General features: G+C 54.2%; 1 protein-coding gene and 2 long non-coding RNA genes across 7 annotated transcripts; 1 reads left to right on the top strand and 2 right to left on the bottom strand.

The window, feature by feature from the left end:
* Positions 1–295: 295 nt before the first annotated feature.
* On the bottom strand, positions 296–2,492 carry LOC131485996 (uncharacterized). Its single transcript, XR_009249130.1, has 2 exons — positions 1,776–2,492; positions 296–1,665 (listed from the first exon to the last, which is right to left on the bottom strand). It is a non-coding gene; the product is annotated as an uncharacterized LOC131485996 (long non-coding RNA).
* Positions 2,493–4,061: 1,569 nt separating this feature from the next.
* Positions 4,062–8,867, bottom strand: LOC131485995 (uncharacterized). 5 transcript variants are annotated; one of them, XR_009249129.1, is made up of 4 exons: positions 7,692–7,865; positions 6,679–7,478; positions 5,625–5,810; positions 4,062–5,317 (listed from the first exon to the last, which is right to left on the bottom strand). It is a non-coding gene; the product is annotated as an uncharacterized LOC131485995 (long non-coding RNA). The 5 variants fall into 5 exon arrangements; XR_009249126.1 differs by having other exon boundaries at positions 4,062–5,418; XR_009249128.1 differs by lacking the exon at positions 7,692–7,865 and adding an exon at positions 8,339–8,867 and having other exon boundaries at positions 4,062–5,810.
* A 3,197-nt stretch (positions 8,868–12,064) lies between these two features.
* Positions 12,065–17,151, top strand: PCK1 (phosphoenolpyruvate carboxykinase 1). Its single transcript, XM_058686059.1, has 10 exons — positions 12,065–12,190; positions 12,363–12,617; positions 13,012–13,193; positions 13,336–13,539; positions 13,670–13,857; positions 14,468–14,630; positions 15,064–15,288; positions 15,383–15,514; positions 15,880–15,975; positions 16,120–17,151. Exons 2-10 carry the CDS (start codon positions 12,394–12,396, stop codon positions 16,572–16,574), a joined length of 1,869 nt encoding a protein of 622 aa, XP_058542042.1. The 5' UTR covers positions 12,065–12,190; positions 12,363–12,393; the 3' UTR covers positions 16,575–17,151.
* The last annotated feature ends 1,892 nt before the right edge of the window (positions 17,152–19,043 follow it).

The following is a 19,043-nucleotide window of genomic DNA, read 5'->3' on the forward strand; positions in this document are numbered from 1 at the left end:
CCTTTTACTGCGGACTTTCTACCACACACCCCTATTTCTGCTGTCATCTCTCTTTTCAGATGGTAAATTACTCTGAAAGTTTTAGTGAATAAATGAGTAAATTAATTAATAACGACCAGAAAAAGGTCCCATTAAAACAGCGCGTGTTTGAGGTGCTCAGCTGACATCTGGCGAGCGGTGACTGATCGTCTTATGACAAAAGATGAACTTAAGACCCCCCCCCTCCCTTCCCCACCTCTCTCCTTCCTGACTCATAGGAGTTTTTACCGGCACAGTTATATAAGCGAACAGAGCATAAAGGAAATTATTGTTTAATTTCAAAAACACAAATGAATCACTAACATAAAGTGAGCTTTTGCTTTCACGTCTAAGGTGACTCATGGCCCGGTACCGTGTTTTCGGAGAGATGAGCTCAGAACAAGTTTGCGTGCCTGATGTTTGAGTCAGGGATTCTGAAATGGAACAGGTAGACAAATGAAGGCTCAAATGTCACGTAAGTAATAAGTGGCAGGAAGGAAACACAATAAGGGACCGGGTGTTGGTGGGTGCCGTGAGGTGCTGACCCCTGAATGGCAAAAAGGCCCGGCCACGCACACCAGGGGGCAGTGCTCCTCGGGGCAGAAGGCAGAGCAGAAGCAAAGGTCCTGAGGTCAGAACAAAGGTGGCTCAAGTTATAAGCCCCAGAAGGGAAGCTGACTTGGCGGCGATGGCCCTTGCAGCCCCCAAGGACCGAACCGCAATCTGATACGGAGAGTGGAGTTAGCAGACGGGCCGGGCCGTGTTACTGAAACAATGGACTGGAATGTTCAGGATTCTTCTGCTCGCTCCTTGGGGATTGTGCTCAGATCTGTACCGATAAGCATCCCAGGCACCGCAGAAGGCAGAATGGAGCAGTGATGGGCGAACCCGCAGTAAATGAAATGCCTTTCTGTTACAACGGCCGCAGCCAGAGGCGACGCGGTCTCTGTGCTCCTGGAGGTGACGTTCAGGCCTCCGCTTTCCGCGTATATGCTTAGGTTTCACCTGCGGACTTGGACTTTATTTTTCAGAGGAACAACATGTGTCACTTGCAACTTTTTTTTTTGACATGCCAATAATGAGACACATAAAGAACAATGAAGAGCGAAGCGTTTCTGAGTATATTTGGAGCAGTCATTACCTCCACAGTGCCTTTCAAATGTCACCGTGGAGTGTTCGCCTGTGCGGAGCAAAGCCTAGAACTTCTCCCCTCCTCTTCCTCCAAGTGTCTGAGAGTCTTTGAACGAGTTGAACGAGGGCAACTTGCTCCGAAGTTAAAGGGCTCTACACCTTCGTTCCGAAAAACCCAAACCGACGGGGCCCGTCAAAGCCTCGAGGAGACCCTTCCCTTTTCGGTGCTTACCGAGCTCGCCCCTCTGGAAATGTCCGACATGCACTCATTTTAAGCAATGTGACGGCTCAGAAGAAGACCCCCGATGGCCATTGCGCTCGATTGTGAAAAGTACAACACAGAAAGTCCAAGAAGGTGTGGTTCTTTCCCCCGCTCCCCAAAGAATTTAGCGTTGATCGTGCACATGAGCTACTTTCTAGTGGTGGCCTCCTGAATGCAATTATGTAATCCGGCTCTCTCTGCAAGTGGAAGCTGCGAAAACTCGTTTTAACACAAAGGGCGCCTGGGATTTTCACCTGAAAGGAAAAAACAAAGCATTAAGGCTGCTGGAACAGGCTTCACACATTCAAAACGTACGCAGTCGTGTCTAAACAGAGACGTATTTGAGATGCATCATCAAACACACATATTTTACGGGGCGCCTGGGTGGCTCTGTTGGTTAAGCGTCCGCCTCTTGATTTCACCTCAGGTCACGATCTTGCGGTTCGTGGGTTCGAGCCCCGCGTCGAGCTCTGTGCTGACAGTGTGGAGCCTGCTTGGGATGCTCTCTCTACGGTTTCTCTCTGCCCCTCCCGTGCTTCCTCGCACGCGTGCGCATGCTCTCTCTCAAAATAAATAAAATAAACTTAAAAAAAAAATCATCAGACGCACATATTTTAAAAACAGGTTTTGACCCAAAGCACCCGAGTCTCTCACGGACCACCACAGGACAGTTCACTACAAACCCAATCTCGCTTGCTCGTGGCTCCTTACGATTTCTGTTGAAAAATGCTCAATGCTCAGAATGCTTCTGCCGCTCTTTGAACTTGCATCCCGAGGTTGTGGTTTGCTGAGCTGAAGTTAACGTGATCTTCCGCAGGGGCTGCCCCACGGCCAGCCATCTCGTTCCCAAGATGCTACAGGCCCGGGGAGACTAACGGCAGGCTTTTCAGTTGGCAATGTTCAGGTTGGCTTGGGGTAACGGGCCTATGGGCAGGGTACGGGGGGCACGAGGGGCTCCATGGCCTTTCCTTCTACAGCATCTGCCTCTTTCTTTGCTCCCTACCCTTGGGCAGAAATGTAGAGGCCACCTTGCAAAAGGCCGACCTCGGTGTCAGGTGAATTTAGACGCCCCTCTCCCCCCCCCCCCCTCCACCGGCACCCACATCATCAGGGGTCTGTGGCCACCGCGATGCTTCTGGAGAATGAGGTGGACTATCGAGAAACCCTCATTAAACCTTAATTAAGAAGCCTTTAGCACAGCCCCGGGATAGGAAGCGGCTCTCTGAAGGACAAAGTGTCCTCTGTGGGAGGAACTCAAGCCGGGCGAGCCTGAGTCACCGTGCGTCTTTGTGATGCAGTCAGTGTTGCTGAGTTCATTGGGGAGGAGACTTATAATGAGCTGCGATGGTTCCTCTCGCCGGGCTCAAATTAATTTCTTCAAATGTTCCCATTAGTTAACAATGATTGATAGAGTGAAGATATTATTAACAAAAATTAGGTGCCCAGCTCGGGAACGGACTTTGGTTCGTGCCTCAGCACTTAGCAAAGGGCAAGCGGAGAGAGGGTATTTTCGGCAGCTTGTGGCTGGAATGAGCCGGGCAGGTGGAAAATGATTCCAGCCATTCGTCAAGGCTGTCGAGACCCGTCCCCCACCAGAAGTTGTGCCACCATGCCCCGGGAGCTCCCACGTTCTGCTAATCGGAGCCAGTTCGGCCGTAACTCAGGACCTGGAAAACGGCTCGGGCTGTTTAGCGCACCTGTTTCATTGAACGTGCGTCCGTCTCGCGGCTCTTGATGCTTTGCCATTATGAGAGCGCGCCGTGGGACTTCCAGAAAAGCAAACAACACAGCTCAGAAAAATGTCTGCTCGGGGCGGCTTCGAATAAGTCCGAGCGCTACGTGCTCCGGGGAGCTGATGAGCAGGGGAACGGCAGCGTGAGCAGCGAGAAGTGAGCAGGTTATTCTGCACGTGTAATAACATAAATCTGACTCAAGGAAATGAGCGAGAAGAAGGGGAGACAGGAAAGCAGATGGAAGAAGTTAAATAGAAACCCGAGGTGATAGCACCATTACTCTGTGGGCAGGGATTTATTAGCGAGTGGGTACATTTATTGGGTGTATTTACCGCCTGCACAGAGCACTTGGTGCTCAGTCATCTGCGTGTCGAACTGGGCTCCCCAGCTGGGCTTACCGAGTGGGCGTTTGCTGTGCACCTACTACGCGCCAGGCGGGGTTGGCGGTGTGGAGGTTGTCGAAAGAAGGGAGAACACGGACTCCCAGAAGTTGGGGACTTGGCCGTGGCCTTTTTGTCCCCTCCCCGCCACGCCCAGCACCCCAGAGGGTTCCCCTGGTCCACGAATAAAAGAATTCGCGCCCGTGGCATCGCTGCTTTGTTCTTTCCAGCTACTTAGGAGCGTTTTGCTCAACCTCGCCGATCCTGCTGTCGACTTACCAGACCCGATCCTTGGAACTACCCCATGAAGCGAGTACTGGGATTATCCTCGACGAACAGAAGAGGAAACTGAGGGAGCGAAGAGAGGGTAGGAGTTTGTTGAAGGATTTTTTTTTTTTTCTACCTCAATACCCTGGGTTCGTTGTCTCTCCGCGTCGAAGAGTGAAGAAGAGGACAGAATTAAATGAGCAGCAGGCAGAGGTTAATCAGAAAATACGAAAGTAAGAATAGTGGGAAAGCTCTCTCTTTGCAGAGAGGGGGCGTTCAAAGGTGAACGCCCCCGACTGTAGGCAAGGGTCTTTGTTTTCTAGGGTTCTGGTCACCCCCGCTTGCCTTCGCCTCGTTCCTTCTCAGGTCCAACCTTCTTGGCTGGATCGCTCTCGGTGCTGGGTCATCCACTCCTGATTGGCTCGGCCCCATTGTGTGAGAAACCGGCCGGTGGTCATACTGTCCCTCCTGTAACGTGAGTTTTATGGTTCACCTATTTTAGTCAGGTATTTTGATGGTCGGATTCCTGAGGGAAACCCGAGGGGGGGTGGGTCGTGCCTGTTACATTCTCAAGAGGAAGCGCAAGGCCTAAGGGGGCTTGCTGTGGTCGGACACTCCCAGCATTGTTCCAAAATATGTGTTTTTCCCCACCCGGGGACCTCAGGTCTTAACCTTTCCCTCTCTGCCAAATTTATCCTATCTTTGCCCTATCAGAAGTTGACTGAGGCCACACGGTCAAGAGAGAAGGCAGGTCTCTGCCTCCTGCGTGCCGTTGGCTACGTTCTTACTGCCTCCCCAAAGGACACCACGGGCCCAACCTGCAGGTCAAAGCGCGGAGCCAGTCCCTGTTTCTGATGACCTTCACAGCCAGATAGGATCAATCGCTCGGCGAGGTTGTCCCGCCTCTCGAGAAGTCGGTCTCTGGAAGCCCAGACCTGCCCACTGCTCCCCAGCCCAGAACAGTTGGCCTGCTAGCTGGAGAGTGAGCCCACGGGGCTCGGGAGCTGAGGCCAGCCCCGGAGACGTGCCCATGCCCTAGACCCTGCCGGTCCTGGCCGTGCCAGCTCTGGACAGAGAAGGGCAGAGAAGGGCTCGGAGAGAGGACTCTTACCTCACAGCTTCCTTGTGCGAGCCAGGGAAAGAAACTGGACCTGATCTGGCCGGCTTTCTGCAGAATGGCAGGACCGAAGTCAACCTGGTTGGAAATGAAAGAATCCCGGGGTCTGCTATGTATGAGGGTCCAGAGGGACCCCCGTCCGCCCCTTGCCCTGCTCCTGCTTCACATGCCGACTTCCTGACAAGATAAATTGTCCCCACCCCCGTTTGGCTTGTGACTGCCCGCACCCACGGCCGGTGTCTCATGCCTCTGACAATTGCACTTTGTCTCCGAATACCCGAAACACGAGACCAAGACTTCTTTTCCCCTTTAGCGCTTATCTTACTTGGTTATCTCTTCAAGGCAACGAAGGCCAGTTTGGGGAGGGGGGCTTGTGGGCAGGCATCTTTTTTCACCAGACTCTGTGGTCCTTGTTCAGACAAACGGGGTTTTCTGCGTGTTTTGAGGACGTTGATTCACCCCCAAAGGAGACCCGTCTACCCAGGAAGCGGCCTTTGCTTCTGTACCAGACTAGGAGAACAACAGTCCTGAGGGGCCTCGATTTCTATATAATTCAACTTGGAAACATTTCAGGGTTCCGCAGCTAAGTTAGAAGCCCCGGCCCCCGATGAGACCTGCTGGCCGGACCCCCACCCCGGGGGGGCTGTCGTCACCGAGTCTCCGTGGGATGAATTCTCCCCCCTGGCGAGAGGAGCTGGGGGCGTGTTAAGACTTACTGAGTTTCAGGAATTATTCCCAGCACAGACCAGAAAAGGCATTTTTGTTCTGAGCCACATTATAGGCAAGCGGGAGAATTTGCATAGTTATCAGTGAGCGCAAGGGGAGGCTGGTGTTCGGTTCCAGAGCAATTATCGTTGTTTCCCATAGAGTTAACTGCGCCGCAAAGCGGATCCATTTTCTCGCTGCAAAATAAGGGCGTTGGATTGTCTTTGCGGTAACCGTGCAATTAGTTCTTTTCGCCCCGTGCTTTGCCGGGTGCTGCCGTCTTTTCTCTGCGAGTGCGTTTGCAACAGCATTTCACGGCAAATCTGCTCTCTGTTGCAAAGTCAGAGGATATGCTGGCTGACTCTGTGGTACCTGAACTCAAGGGCCCCCGTGAGTCAGTGTAGAGGTGAGGAAGCAGAGATCGGAGAGGATAAGTGACCCGTCCAGGGACACTCCATGCCAGCCCTGGGGACATCTGTTTCTCCGGTCGTCTAGAATGAGCTCCTACGTGGGACATCCTGGGGGATGTACAAGAGTACACACACACACACACACACACACACACACACGGGGCCCTGCGCACTGCCAGCCCCCAGCCCCCCATCAACACTAAAAGTCCCACGCAAACAAAACTTTGGAACCGAGGGAATGTTGAGACATGAGTGATTCGGGCCACAACCCGGGTCTGCTCCGTCTATAACATACAGCTTGAGGCAGAGAACTAAGGCGGGGGTTGTAGGATACCAGGACAGACCCTAGTTTTGTCTTATCCCGATGAGCTGTCACTTTCCACCCAATGTAGTTGTGCACATATGCTACCTGGCCTGTGGCTTCGACTTCCCACGTGGATACGTCCATGCCTCACGGAAACAAAGACCGCCCCGGCTTCCAACAAGAAGAGAGACTCAGCGGGCACAGTGTGGCCAGTTTTCCAAAGGAGGAGAGAGGGAGAGAAGGCAAAACCAAAGCCACCACGGACCTCAGGCTCCGTGCCAGTGAATGTGGACAGAGATACCCCAGCGGGACTTTATGGATGGAAATGGCCTTGGTATGTATCTTACCCACCTCCACGCTGTGCAGGCGAAGACAATGACATCGGGTTAAATTTCCGGGGGTGCTAGGACTGGAATCAACTCAGGTCTCCTGAGTCTGGGTTCTGGGTCGCCTGGGCACGTAATCCTTGTCTCCCTGAGGACGTATTTGGCCGCAAGCCACAGGCCGCCCGATCCAAATGGCTCAGGCAAAGTGGTGTCGCTGTCTCACGCTGCCCAGAGTAGGGCAACGCTGGGCACGGAGTGGGAGCGGTTCTAGAATCTGCTTGTCCCGACGTTGACGGTGAGTCTCCTGCCATCTCCTCGTGCCACAGCCTCCGCATAAGCAGCCAGCATCCTGCGGAGGTGACACTGAAGGGCGAGGCCATTCCCGGGATGGATGTGGCCTGTGATGTCGAAGTCCCCCACGTGCATCATTTCTGGGTGGCGAGAGCCCCTCGTATGCCTTGCCATAAGCATGACAGAGAAATCTCGAAAGAAAATACACAAGGTTTTATGGAGCCACTATTCCCACGGGCCACTAATGACTGAAACGGGAGATAACCAGCCCTCTAAGAAGGTCCGAGCACCTGGTTATTAACATTCACTTAACAAGCCTTACGTGCCCATCTTTGCGGCAAAGATCAGGCTTTGTGAACGTGCACCAAGCAAAGTGGTTTACCCCTAGATTCACTTTTATTTCTTCACCTTGGAAAGAATATGCCCACAAAACCATGGCCCTCCTGAGGAAAGGTTCCCTAAGGATATGATTTGTTGTCTCTGCTGGGTGAGTGCACATTCAGTCCAAGATTACGGTCTTCGGACGTTGCCAGGCTGTGGAGAGAAGCGAAAAGGGTTAGGTCACAGGGTGGTGGGTGGGTGGAGGGTGTTGGACACCTGCCCACATCCTAGGTAGGGCTTCTGAGAAGCCTCTGCTGTACATCTGCTCCCTACACCCAGCCATTGTTCGCACACCTTCGAAATAGAAGACTGGACTTCAGAATCGTCTTTGTTTCTTAACTGAGGGAAAATACACATAAGACCAACCCATCTTACGGGGCGCCTGGGTGGCCCAGTCGGTTAAGCGTCCGACTTCGGCTCAGGTCACGATCTCGCGGTTCGTGAGTTCGAGCCCCGCGTCGGGCTCGGCGCTGACAGCTCGGAGCCTGGAGCCTGCTTCGGATTCGGTGTCTCCCTCTCTCTCTGCCCCTCCCCTATTCACTCACTGTCTGTCTGTCTGTCTCTCCCTAAAATGAATAAACATTAAAAAAAACCCAAAAAACCCAACCCATCTTAAAGTGTACAATTCGGTGGCAGTCTCTGGTTTCCGACACCTTGAATCCCCTCCCCGAAGGAGACCCCCTCTCCCCGTTAAGCGGGATTAACATACTATTTTCAGGGCTTTTTCGACTACGTGATCCTATGGCTCCAAAATAGAAACTCAACTCATTCAGCTCTGTAAAAATACCCTCCAGACTGCGAAGGCATTAGGATTACTCCATAAAGGTAAAACAGGTAAATATTTGTCCTGAACAAACACAACTGGGGTGGACCGCTGGGATTGCCCTGGCAGATGATTGCGTGGGAGATCGTTGCACAGCTGAACATGTTTTCCTGCTGTTTGGAAGCCTCCATGGCTGGGCCAGTCAGCGCCCTTGGAGGCCACAGAGGCCTGAATTGACTTGCACACATACCTTTGGATCCAGGACGAGGCGTGGGATTCACACTGCTAGTTTCACATCACCTTCTGGAAAACGGTTGTCCCTTTTCATCTTTACCCAGGAAGGGTCATGGTTTCCTCCGAGTTCAGATTCCTGAACCGAGGGGCATTTTTGTGGTCACCCGGATCAGTGGGGGATGGGGGCGGGGTGGTGAGGGGAGGCCACGATCGTGCCGTTAAGAGCCTCAGCTTGGGAGGATGTCCTGTTTGCAGCCTCGGAGCCTCCCCTGTTTTACGTCGCCAAGAAGAGAGTTGCTTGTGATTGGTGGATTTTGAATGTGCTCTGGCTGAGTTTCTGGTTCAAACAAAGATCCAATCTGGACGCCCAGTAGGTGCCACCGATGAAGTCAGAAGGGCTGCCTGTGAGGAGGGCCTGAGCGCGTCCCACGGGGCCCTCCTCCCCTGCGCTGTGAGGAGGCTCAGTGGAATCCTTCCACATCCCTCAGAGCACAGTGTGGACATCACCCATCTAGACTCGCAGGAAATCCAAGCACTGGTGGGGACGGTCTTTGGAGTCTCTGGGTTTTTGGGTTTTTTTTTTTGTTTTTTTTTTTAATCAGACCTCAGGTAACCACCCATGCCTGTCTCCTTCAGACTGTTCCCGGCATCCTTTGTGAGATCCTACCCAAGTTCAGGGCTTCCTCTCCCACTGTTGACCCGGAAGTCGGCCGTTCCCCACCCCCACGCTCACCTGCCCACACCTTTTGAGTTCTGGCAGGCCCTGCCCCTGTCTCCGTGCTGTCTTCGCCGCTCTGCTCTGCTAGGGCATTCCGGAGGCCTGCGCCCTCCCTCCTCAGACCCTCAGACCCAGCCTGCCGCTTAACCGCCACCACCAAGTGGGTGTGGAACCCCATGAGGAGAAGTGGAGAAGTCACTTTGGGGTCTGAAGCTTTGTTTTCCCCAGTGCCTCCTGGTTCCTTCTCCTTCTTGCAACAAAAACCAGTTCTGTCTGGGATCAACGTTTTATTTGTTGTTAAAAAGAGGAGCAGTCTTGTATCTTAGGACACAGGGGGCCAAGCCACCCCCGAAAAGTCAGGGGTCCCTATGGCGTTTACTCCGGAGATGACAGATGCAATTCGCATCGTGAGCCCAGCAGAGGGCGCCGTCCACCGTCCCCAGCCACACCGGGAGCATGAAAACTCCTTGCAGGGGGTGGACCAGCTGGTGGTCTTCCTTACAACTTAGCCTAGGGGGAAATGGGGGGAAATCCAGATGTCTCTGGCCCAGCCCCTTGAGATTATTGCTTAATGAGTCCCCTACGGGGCAGGCATCCTCCAGGGAGAGAGACAAGGCGGGGCCCCATCTACAGAGGGGTAAATGAAGTTTGTCCTTACTTCTGCTGTGTCCTCAACACCCCAGCTTCTGTCCGCAACACTGTCTCCTAACAAACCCAGTGCTTTCAGGGAAATCCGCAACCCAGTTTGCCTTTTCACATCTTTTTTTTTTTTTTTTTTTTTTTAATTTTTTTTTTCAACGTTTTTTATTTATTTTTGGGACAGAGAGAGACAGAGCATGAACGGGGGAGGGGCAGAGAGAGAGGGAGACACAGAATCGGAAACAGGCTCCGGGCTCCGAGCCATCGGCCCAGAGCCCGACGCGGGACTCGAACTCACGGACCGCGAGATCGTGACCTGGGCCGAAGTCGGAGGCTTAAACGACCGCGCCACCCAGGCGCCCCCATGCCTTTTCACATCTTGATGACGGACGGTTGCAAAGGGATAATGCCAGCCTTCCCTGAGGCAAATGTGGGCAATTCGACAACGGGCTGGAGGGCGGTGGTGACCGATGCTCCTACATTTTAATTGAGCTAGCTACTTCTCTCCAGGAAGGCTCAGAGCATAAACACCTTGAATTTACGGGGAGCATTTAGAAATGCAGGTAAGTTCTGGTTTCTCAAGTTTGTGTTCAACCCACGTGCTCTTTGAGGGAATCAAACCTGTTCCGGTTTTATCAGCAAAATGGGAATCTCCACCCATTTGGTGAGAGGAACCGCACTGGCATAAATGTGCGTGTTGCGTGTTTACGGTTGGGCATTTGAATGGCCAATCTCACCGGTGTCACATGCTCAGAAAGTGTCCCTTGGTCGCTGAGCACTACTCGTGCTTGAATTTAGATAGGACACAAACTTAGACGGCTGACCGCACCTCTAGGAACGAATTCCAGTGACCTAAAAAGGAAATAATTTTAAATAAACGAAACCCTTTTTTTTCCCTGAACGTTTATTTATTATTAAGAGACAGGGAGAGACAGAACATGAGCGGGGGAGGGGCAGAAGGAGGGGGAGACACAGAATCCGAAGCAGGCTCCATCCAGGCTCCGAGCGGTCAGCACAGAGCCCGACGCGGGGCTCGAACCCACGAACCGTGAGATCGTGACCTGAGCCGAAGTCGGACTCCCAACCGACTGAGCCACCCCGGCGGCCCATCTCAGAGCCTTATATTTCTACAGTTCCTTTCAGACACAGTCACGGAATTATCTCTGTACCCCCCATGGTGGAGGCAGGTAAATCCCTACCCACCCTCATCCGAGGGACAGGGCACCCCCTGACCGTGCCGGTGGGTCCCCTGTGGAGAGTCGGGGCCTGGCTCCGTGCTCCCGACTTCTCACCCAGTGATCTCGAAATGCCAGCAAGCGGCTTCAGAGTTCATTAAGTTGGACCGAAGCTCCTGCAGCTTGCAAAGCACATTCTTTACAGCTGTTATAAAGGTCTCATTGCTCAAGGGTAATCTAGCGAAACCACCAAGCCCCCTTCACTCCCCAGGCGCTCAGAATGGCAAGGGCAATGAGAAGCATGTAGTCATCTCCACGAGTAACCGCATCCAGCCCGGACCTGCTTGGAGAGTACGCGGAAAGTTCCAGAAAAGGGAATGGCACCTCACAAGGGGCGGTACGGGGTGGTACTCCAGAGCCCCGCGTGCTTAGGCTCCAATCTGCCCTCTCTCGCCCTACAGCCAGGAGCTGGGGACAGCCGCTGGGCTTCTCTGGGCCTCGGTCTCCTTGTCAGTTCGTAGGCACCAGCTCAGAGGGTGGCAATGAGTCCGTTGATGCAAAGCGTTTAGAACAACGCTTGGCATTCACTCATTCAGTGCCTGCTATATACTAGGAACTGTAACTACAAAAATTAACAAAAGAGGCGGAAATCCCTGCCCTCACAAGTTTATATTTTGGGCGGGGGGCCTACAGGGGACTCTCTGGAAGGTTATTTGCCCCCCCGTTAGGTCTGACTTTTCCCAAAGGCCACGTGTTCGCTTATACTTGGGCGCTCTCTTCCCATAGGTTTTGACTGTGGGGTGACACCTCACCGTGGCGGCGTTCTGCCAGCCAGAGGCCATCGGTACACGGAATGTGCTGCCCGGAGCCCTGGGTGTCCGGGAGGAGCTCCCGCCAGGCCTGCAGGATCCCACCTGCCCGTCAGTGGAAGGACGGACTGTTTTACATCAGCAGAGTGAACTGGGTCAAAGTTTAGTCAATCACAAGTTGTGCAAGGACTTGTCGCGGCCGGTCTGCAACTCTAGGCCGCCCAGCACTCATTAACAGCTATCTGTTCAATGATTATCTCCCTTGGGGGTTGTGGTGGTAAGCCCGTCCAGAAGCACAACGGACTGGGGCCGCGATCCAAAGTCCTGCCCCTGACGTCAGAGACGAGCCTCCCCGGGTGTAGCCGAGGGGCGGGGCCCTTCTCCTCAATGGGATTTAAGGCCGGGAGGTCCGGCCTCCAAACAGCCAACACGGCCTTCCCATTGGGAACGGTTGTCCACCGGCCGGAAGCACCTCGTGGGAAACCCTTGGATCTCTCATCGAGATCATCCGAGACGGAGAAAGGTAGGTAGACCTTTTTAATTTGCGTGTCTAAAGGTTGCGGAGCCGACGCAAACTCGTTTCCTTTTCTCCCCAGCGCTTCGACTGTCTGGTGAGGTGCCACCAAAGAGACGCGTTGAGTTTCCCTGGGGGCGTCTGTTAGGTTGTTCAAGGGGCCTGTGCTTTCTGTTTCAGGGAAGCGTCCGTGGCCCTTAGCGCAGCCCTGCAGAAATGCCTCCTCAGCTCCCCAGCAGCCTCAATTTCTCGGCCAAGGTCGTCCAGGGCACCCTAGACAGCCTGCCCCAGGCGGTGAGAGCATTCGTGGAGAGTAGCGCCAAGCTGTGCCAGCCCGACCATATCCACATCTGTGACGGCTCCGACGGCGAGAACCGGAAGCTGCTGGACCAGATGGAGGCCCAGGGGGTGATCAAGAGGCTGCGGAAATACCACAACTGGTAAGCCGGCCCCCAGTCCCGCCGTTCCCACCTAGAGACTGCAGTTTAATGACATTCATAGAGGGGCTCAAGTCGGCCGTGAGATAGCAACGTAGGGACACTCCCTGCGAACTCCATCCCTGACGAGGACGACAGCCAGGCCCGCCCTCTCCTGAGAGACAAGCTCAGTCTGGTAACATCTCCTCGGCTGCGCCCCGGTTGGTGCGGTTGTCCACACGTGTGGGGCACCGTCCGTGCGCTGGGCACCTGTGAGGTGCGGGAAGGGCACGGTGCTGCACGGGACTGGTCCGTTCCTCCCTGATGCCTGGCGGAAGGGAATCCCGTGCGCAGAGGCAGCGGGGGAGGGCGACACTGCCCCCTCCGTTCCTAACCAATTTTTTCAAAATTTTTGCAGCTGGCTGGCTCTCACTGACCCCAGGGATGTGGCCAGAATTGAAAGCAAGACGGTCATCATCACCCAAGAGCAAAGAGATACCGTGCCCATCCCCAAAACCGGCCCTAGCCAACTAGGTCGCTGGATGTCCGAGGAGGACTTCGAGAAAGCATTCAATGCCCGATTCCCAGGGTGCATGAAAGGTGAAGGAGACAGTTGCTTGACTGGGAAAAATCAAACAGAAGCAGAGGGCGGGTGCCGGTAGGAAGGGCGATGTCGCCGTGCTGTCGTCTGTGATGCCGGGCTCACTTCTCCCCCCTCCCCCCCCCCCACCGGCCCCTCCAGGTCGCACCATGTACATCATCCCATTCAGCATGGGGCCGCTGGGCTCCCCTCTGTCGAAGATCGGGATCGAGCTGACAGACTCCCCCTACGTGGTGGCCAGCATGCGCATCATGACGAGGATGGGCACCCCGGTCCTGGAAGCGCTGGGTGACGGGGACTTCGTCAAGTGCCTCCATTCCGTGGGATGCCCTCTGCCTTTAAAAAGTAAGTGTACCCTTTCCGGGTCCGAAGTCGCGACGGCAAATCAGCCTCGCCTCGAGCCCTGGGCCTTTGCCCCCGGGGACCCCCGGGTGGGGAGGCAGCACGCTCACCCGGGCTGTGTCCTCCTGCGCAGAGCCCCTGGTGAACAACTGGCCTTGCAACCCAGAGATGACCCTCATCGCCCACCTGCCCGACCGCAGGGAAATCATCTCCTTCGGGAGTGGGTACGGCGGGAACTCGCTCCTCGGGAAGAAGTGCTTCGCCCTCAGGATAGCCAGCCGGCTGGCTAAGGAAGAGGGGTGGCTGGCAGAACACATGCTGGTAAGTTGCAGGAAGTCGTGCACCCGCACGGCGGGGACCTGGGGACGGGGGCGCGTGCGGAGGTCCAAATGCCCACGCACGTGCAGTTCCCATCAGGCAAGGCCAGTGTGCCCCGAGGACAGGTTTAGAAGCCCCACCGAGGATTGTTAATGCCTCTTTTGAATCACTTCAAACCGGAGGTCCCTTAGACTTTTGCCCCCTTAGACTTTCTTATTTATTTATTTATTTATTTATTTATTTATTTATTATTTTTTAAACATTTATTTATTTTTGAGACAGAGACAGAGCATGAACGGGGGAGGGGCAGAGAGAGAGGGAGACACAGAATCTGAAACAGGCTCCAGGCTCTGAGCCGTCAGCCCAGGGCCCGACGCGGGGCTGGAACTCATGGACCGTGAGATCACGACCTGAGCTGAAGTCGGACGCTTAACGGACCAAGCCACCCAGGCGCCCCTAGACTTTCTTATTTAAAATGTTCGCTTTGACAGCTGAAGACATAGGTCTTGGGAACCTACCCTTTTGGGGCTTCTGGGCACTCTCCCAGGCTGAACCACTGGCCACCGGGAGGGACCGGAGGAAGCAGATTAAGGAGGAATCTTGTCCCCAACAGATCCTGGGCATCACCAACCCCAAGGGCCAGAAGAAGTATTTCGCAGCAGCCTTTCCCAGTGCCTGTGGGAAGACCAACCTGGCCATGATGAACCCCAGCCTCCCAGGGTGGAAGATAGAGTGTGTGGGAGATGACATTGCCTGGATGAAATTTGACCGAGAAGGTGACTCTCTTAGACCTAACCGTTGATGACGATGATTGCACCTAGGTGAACTTTTGGCTTTCAAAGCGTGCCAAATTCTCCCAAGTCCACGGCATTGGGCTTTTTGAGTCTGTTCTTTCGGATCTCGCAAAGCCCTAGGAATATGTATTCTGCGAGCATTCTTTAATTTAATATAGGATCTGGGTTGAAATGGGGCCCCCATATGCCGCTGCTTGTTTATACAATAAATGTGTTAAAACACTCTCGGTGGAAAACCGACGAGGAAGGAAGGGTTGTAAAAGTGTCAAAGCGGAAAATCATGCTCAGATGAGAAAAGAGGAATCTCTTCCAGGGAGGAGGAAAAAAAAAAAAAAAAGATTTGAGGATTCGGTGCAAAGATCCGTCACATTTTGTTTGCTGTTCATATCTACCTTTCTGGTTGACAACCTTCCAGGTAACCTAAGGGCTATCAACCCAGAAAATGGCTTTTTCGGGGTGGCTCCTGGAACCTCTGTGAAGACCAACCCCAACGCCATCAAGACCATCCAGAAGAACACCATTTTCACTAACGTGGGCGAGACCAGCGACGGGGGCTTTTATTGGGAAGGTATCGACCAGCCGCTGGCCCCGGGCATCAGGCTCACATCGTGGAAGAACAACGAATGGTCCCCCCAGGATGGTGAGCCCCCTCCTGGAGACCCCAGGGCCCCAGCCTCTAAGCACTACTGGTTTGGGCCAGATGCTAAGGGGCGCCTCCTCTCTTGCTGTCGCAGGGGAACCTTGCGCCCATCCCAACTCACGCTTCTGCACCCCTGCCAGCCAGTGTCCCATCATCGACCCTGCCTGGGAGTCTCCGGAAGGGGTGCCCATCGAGGGCATCATCTTCGGAGGCCGCCGACCTGCCGGTGAGTCTCTCCTTCATTCAGGCCAGGAGCATGGGTGTGTTGGCTTCCAGAAAGCGTCCATGGAATCTCTCCTTTTTCGTGACCTCGCCAGAGGGCACCAAAGATCTCCAGCTTCCAAAAATCCAGGATAATTGGCAAGGCTGCATCCTTGACGGGCTGTGGCTCTATCTAATTAAACTTCCAGCTGCGTGGCCTCGGTGGTGTAACTTTGACAGCAGTTTTGTGCACGTTGGCTTTGGGAGGACGAAAGCAGCTCAAGTAGAAAGATACTGTTCCTCTGTGTCTTTCCATTTTGGGAGATGCCATCGCCAGCCCAGGGGTCTGTGTCAAAGCCTTTACGGGGTGTTCCTTGTCTCCTGCTACAGGGGTCCCTCTGGTCTACGAAGCTCTCACCTGGCAGCATGGAGTGTTTGTGGGGGCGGCGATGCGATCAGAGGCCACAGCAGCTGCGGAACACAAAGGTAAATCTGAGTGAACAACTCAAACCGCAGACCAGAGGGACTGGTGTGGTCCCTGTCTCCACGTGCTCATGCCAACGATAAATGGCGCCAGTATTGTCCCATAAGAGCATGATTTACCAGCGGGATCCCCCTCTCTGTTCATAGGCAAGGTCATCATGCACGACCCCTTTGCCATGCGGCCTTTCTTTGGCTACAACTTTGGCAAATACCTGGCCCACTGGCTCAGCATGGCCCAGCGCCCAGCAGCCAAGCTGCCCAAGATCTTCCACGTCAACTGGTTCCGGAAAGACGACGAAGGCAAATTTCTCTGGCCGGGCTTCGGGGAGAACTCCAGGGTGCTGGAATGGATGTTCAACCGGATCAACGGGGAAGCGGGTGCCAAGCTCACACCCATAGGCTACATCCCTGAGGAGGGCGCCCTGAACCTGAAAGGCCTGGGGGACGTCAACGTGAAGGAGCTCTTCGACATCCCCAAGGGGTTCTGGGAGAAGGAGGTGAAGGACATCCAGAAGTACTTGGAGGAGCAAGTTAACACCGACCTGCCCTACGAGATCGAGAGAGAGGTCCTTGCCCTGAAGCAAAGGATCAGCCAGATGTAATCAGACCCGAGAGCTTTCCTTTTAAGAGCAGCCCCCTTTCCAATGCAACCGGGAGCAAGAGAGAATGGGATTTTCTCAGTGGACACCACCCATACCACTGCCATGACCACACCGATGGGCCGATTCAAAAGACACACTGTAATTTTTCAGATAAGACCACAAAGTACGGGCTGGTAACTGTGGGATCAGGAAGGGAAATCTCAGCAGGTCTCCAAAATTCACTATCCAGTGCACGTTGGTTCAACCCTAAGGACACCAGGCATTCAGTCTTTCCTGTTTTTATCTCTTTAGCTGTGTCAGTTAGCTGGAATGCACGGAGAAAACTACTTGAGCTGTGTGTGTGTGTGTGTGTGTGTGTGTGTATTTCTTGTTATCTGAGATGTATATAATACCTTTGGAAAAATCGCGGGCAAGATTACCTACTAGTTGTGGCTAGAAAGAAATGCTGCTTTGTTATTAATATGCACGTTTAAATTATTTTTATATACCCCTGGTTACATACCTTCACGTGATTTCAATGTTTTCCCCTAACACTTCTTGGAAAAATCACAAAATAAACTTTTATAGAAAAGATGGATTCATTCACTTGGTGTTTCTGATCTGAACGACCAAGAAGCGAGGACTCTCTGGTGAAACACGTTGGGGTCCGAATCCCCTCCAAAGAAGGTGGGGACATCAGGATCACCCCTGGGGAGGGAGGGAGCTGGGGGCGGGGGAAGGGAGGGGACAGAAAGGAACCAGTTAGGAGAGATGAGCAAAGAAGAAGTCACCCACAGGTGGCAGAGTATCACGCTTGGGGCTTTCTGAATTAACCCCCAGATAGTATCTAGAGGCCACTGACCAGTGGGTTTCAACACTGCAAGCCTTGGAGTGAATGGTAGGCCTTGTGTAACTGAGTGGGAGAGTTTAAAAGGTGCTTCCTGGGGGCGCCTGGGTGGCGCAGTCGGTTAAGCGGCCGACTTCAGCCAGGTCACGATCTCGCGTCTGTGAGTTCGAGCCCCGCGTCGGGCTCTGTGCTGACAGCTCGGAGCCTGGAGCCTGTTTCCGATTCTGTGTCTCCCTCTCTCTCTGCCCCTCCCCCGTTCATGCTCTGTCTCTCTCTGTCTCAAAAATAAATAAAAAACATTGAAAAAAAAATTTAAAAAAAAGGTGCTTCCTGGCAAAACTTTGGGTCTGGGGGTTCAGCCTTCCCCGTTACACTGAGGCCAATTTCACGCACTTTTGCCGCTACACTCCTGTCGACCAACACTTTTCTCAACTGTCATCCACGAGGGAGGAGAGTAGAGAGAAAGCCGAGGGGAGCTCTGTGGCACAAGCGTTAATTGAGCACCTTCTGTATACCGAGCCGCGTGCCCACAGCGGGCCACCCTGAAGAGAGAGGGTGGTGTGGTTTGGCCTCAAGCCCCTCCCCGCCCCCCCTCCCCCCCCCCCAGACTCGGGGTTGGCGGCATTTCCTGGGGGGTCAGGAACGATGCAGACCCGAAGCTGGATTGGCACCTGCACAGCACACGTGCGTTGTGCAGGCAAACACAGCACCCTGCACCTGCCGTCCCCCTCCCAGGGCGCAGCTGGTTAGAGTGACTTCACCCCTCTGAGCGTCCGTCGGAGCTGGGAGATGGCAACCAGAGTTTTCTTTCCCTTTAAAGAGCTGAGAGCTGGCCCGGCCCTCCCGACAAAGTGTCATACTGCAATACCAAAGCCACGGATGGGGGAAAAAAACCCACTTCATGGAATTAAGTGTCATCTGCTGTATTCATTTAAGTCAGTGGCTTTCAAACTTGTTTTTTCTTTTCGCTACAGAACCCTTGCTTGACGCGCGCTCTGACTCAGACCCCGAACGCCGGAGGGTGACAAAGCAAGGGAGCGTCCACCCCCGGGTTGCGGGTGGGGGGGGGAAGCTGGGACCCAGGTTCCCGGCTTCTGTTTCCCTGCCCGCCTGGTGGCCTCTGAGGCAGTTCCCTGGACCCCGGAGAGGGGCTGACACGTACAGGGGGGGCGTCTTTGTGAAGACGTGTGTCCTGGGCCCCAGGGTCCTGTCCTAGGCCCCTAGCAGGCCTCTGGTTTTGTGGCCAAGCCGGCCCTCCTGGAAGTTTTTACGCTCCAGCACGGCATCACCCACGTGCCCGGGGGACTGGCATGTGAACCTGTTCCCGCCAGGCCCTGGAAGCCTGGGGATCAGCCTAGAGGAAATGCCTTAAAGAGAATAGAGGTTTTCAGGGGACCACAAAGACTCAACAGTTGCCATTGGCCCTTGACTTGTTTTCCCCAAACGGCCAAGCAAGTGCTGCGTCCACCTCCAGGTCCTGGTTTCTAGGCCGGGAGCTCTGGCTGTCGTGGTCAGGATGCTGTGACCTTATTTGCCAATGTCATCTTGCGGTGCCCCAGTCCCTGCGGGGTGGAAAGACAGGCAGACCGGGCCAAGTCGGTTTCCAGGGTACTGATTCCTGCTCAGTCCTCCCCCGGCACGCA

Source organism: Neofelis nebulosa, chromosome 9 (assembly GCF_028018385.1).
Source record: "Neofelis nebulosa isolate mNeoNeb1 chromosome 9, mNeoNeb1.pri, whole genome shotgun sequence".
Taxonomy (NCBI): domain Eukaryota; kingdom Metazoa; phylum Chordata; class Mammalia; order Carnivora; family Felidae; genus Neofelis; species Neofelis nebulosa.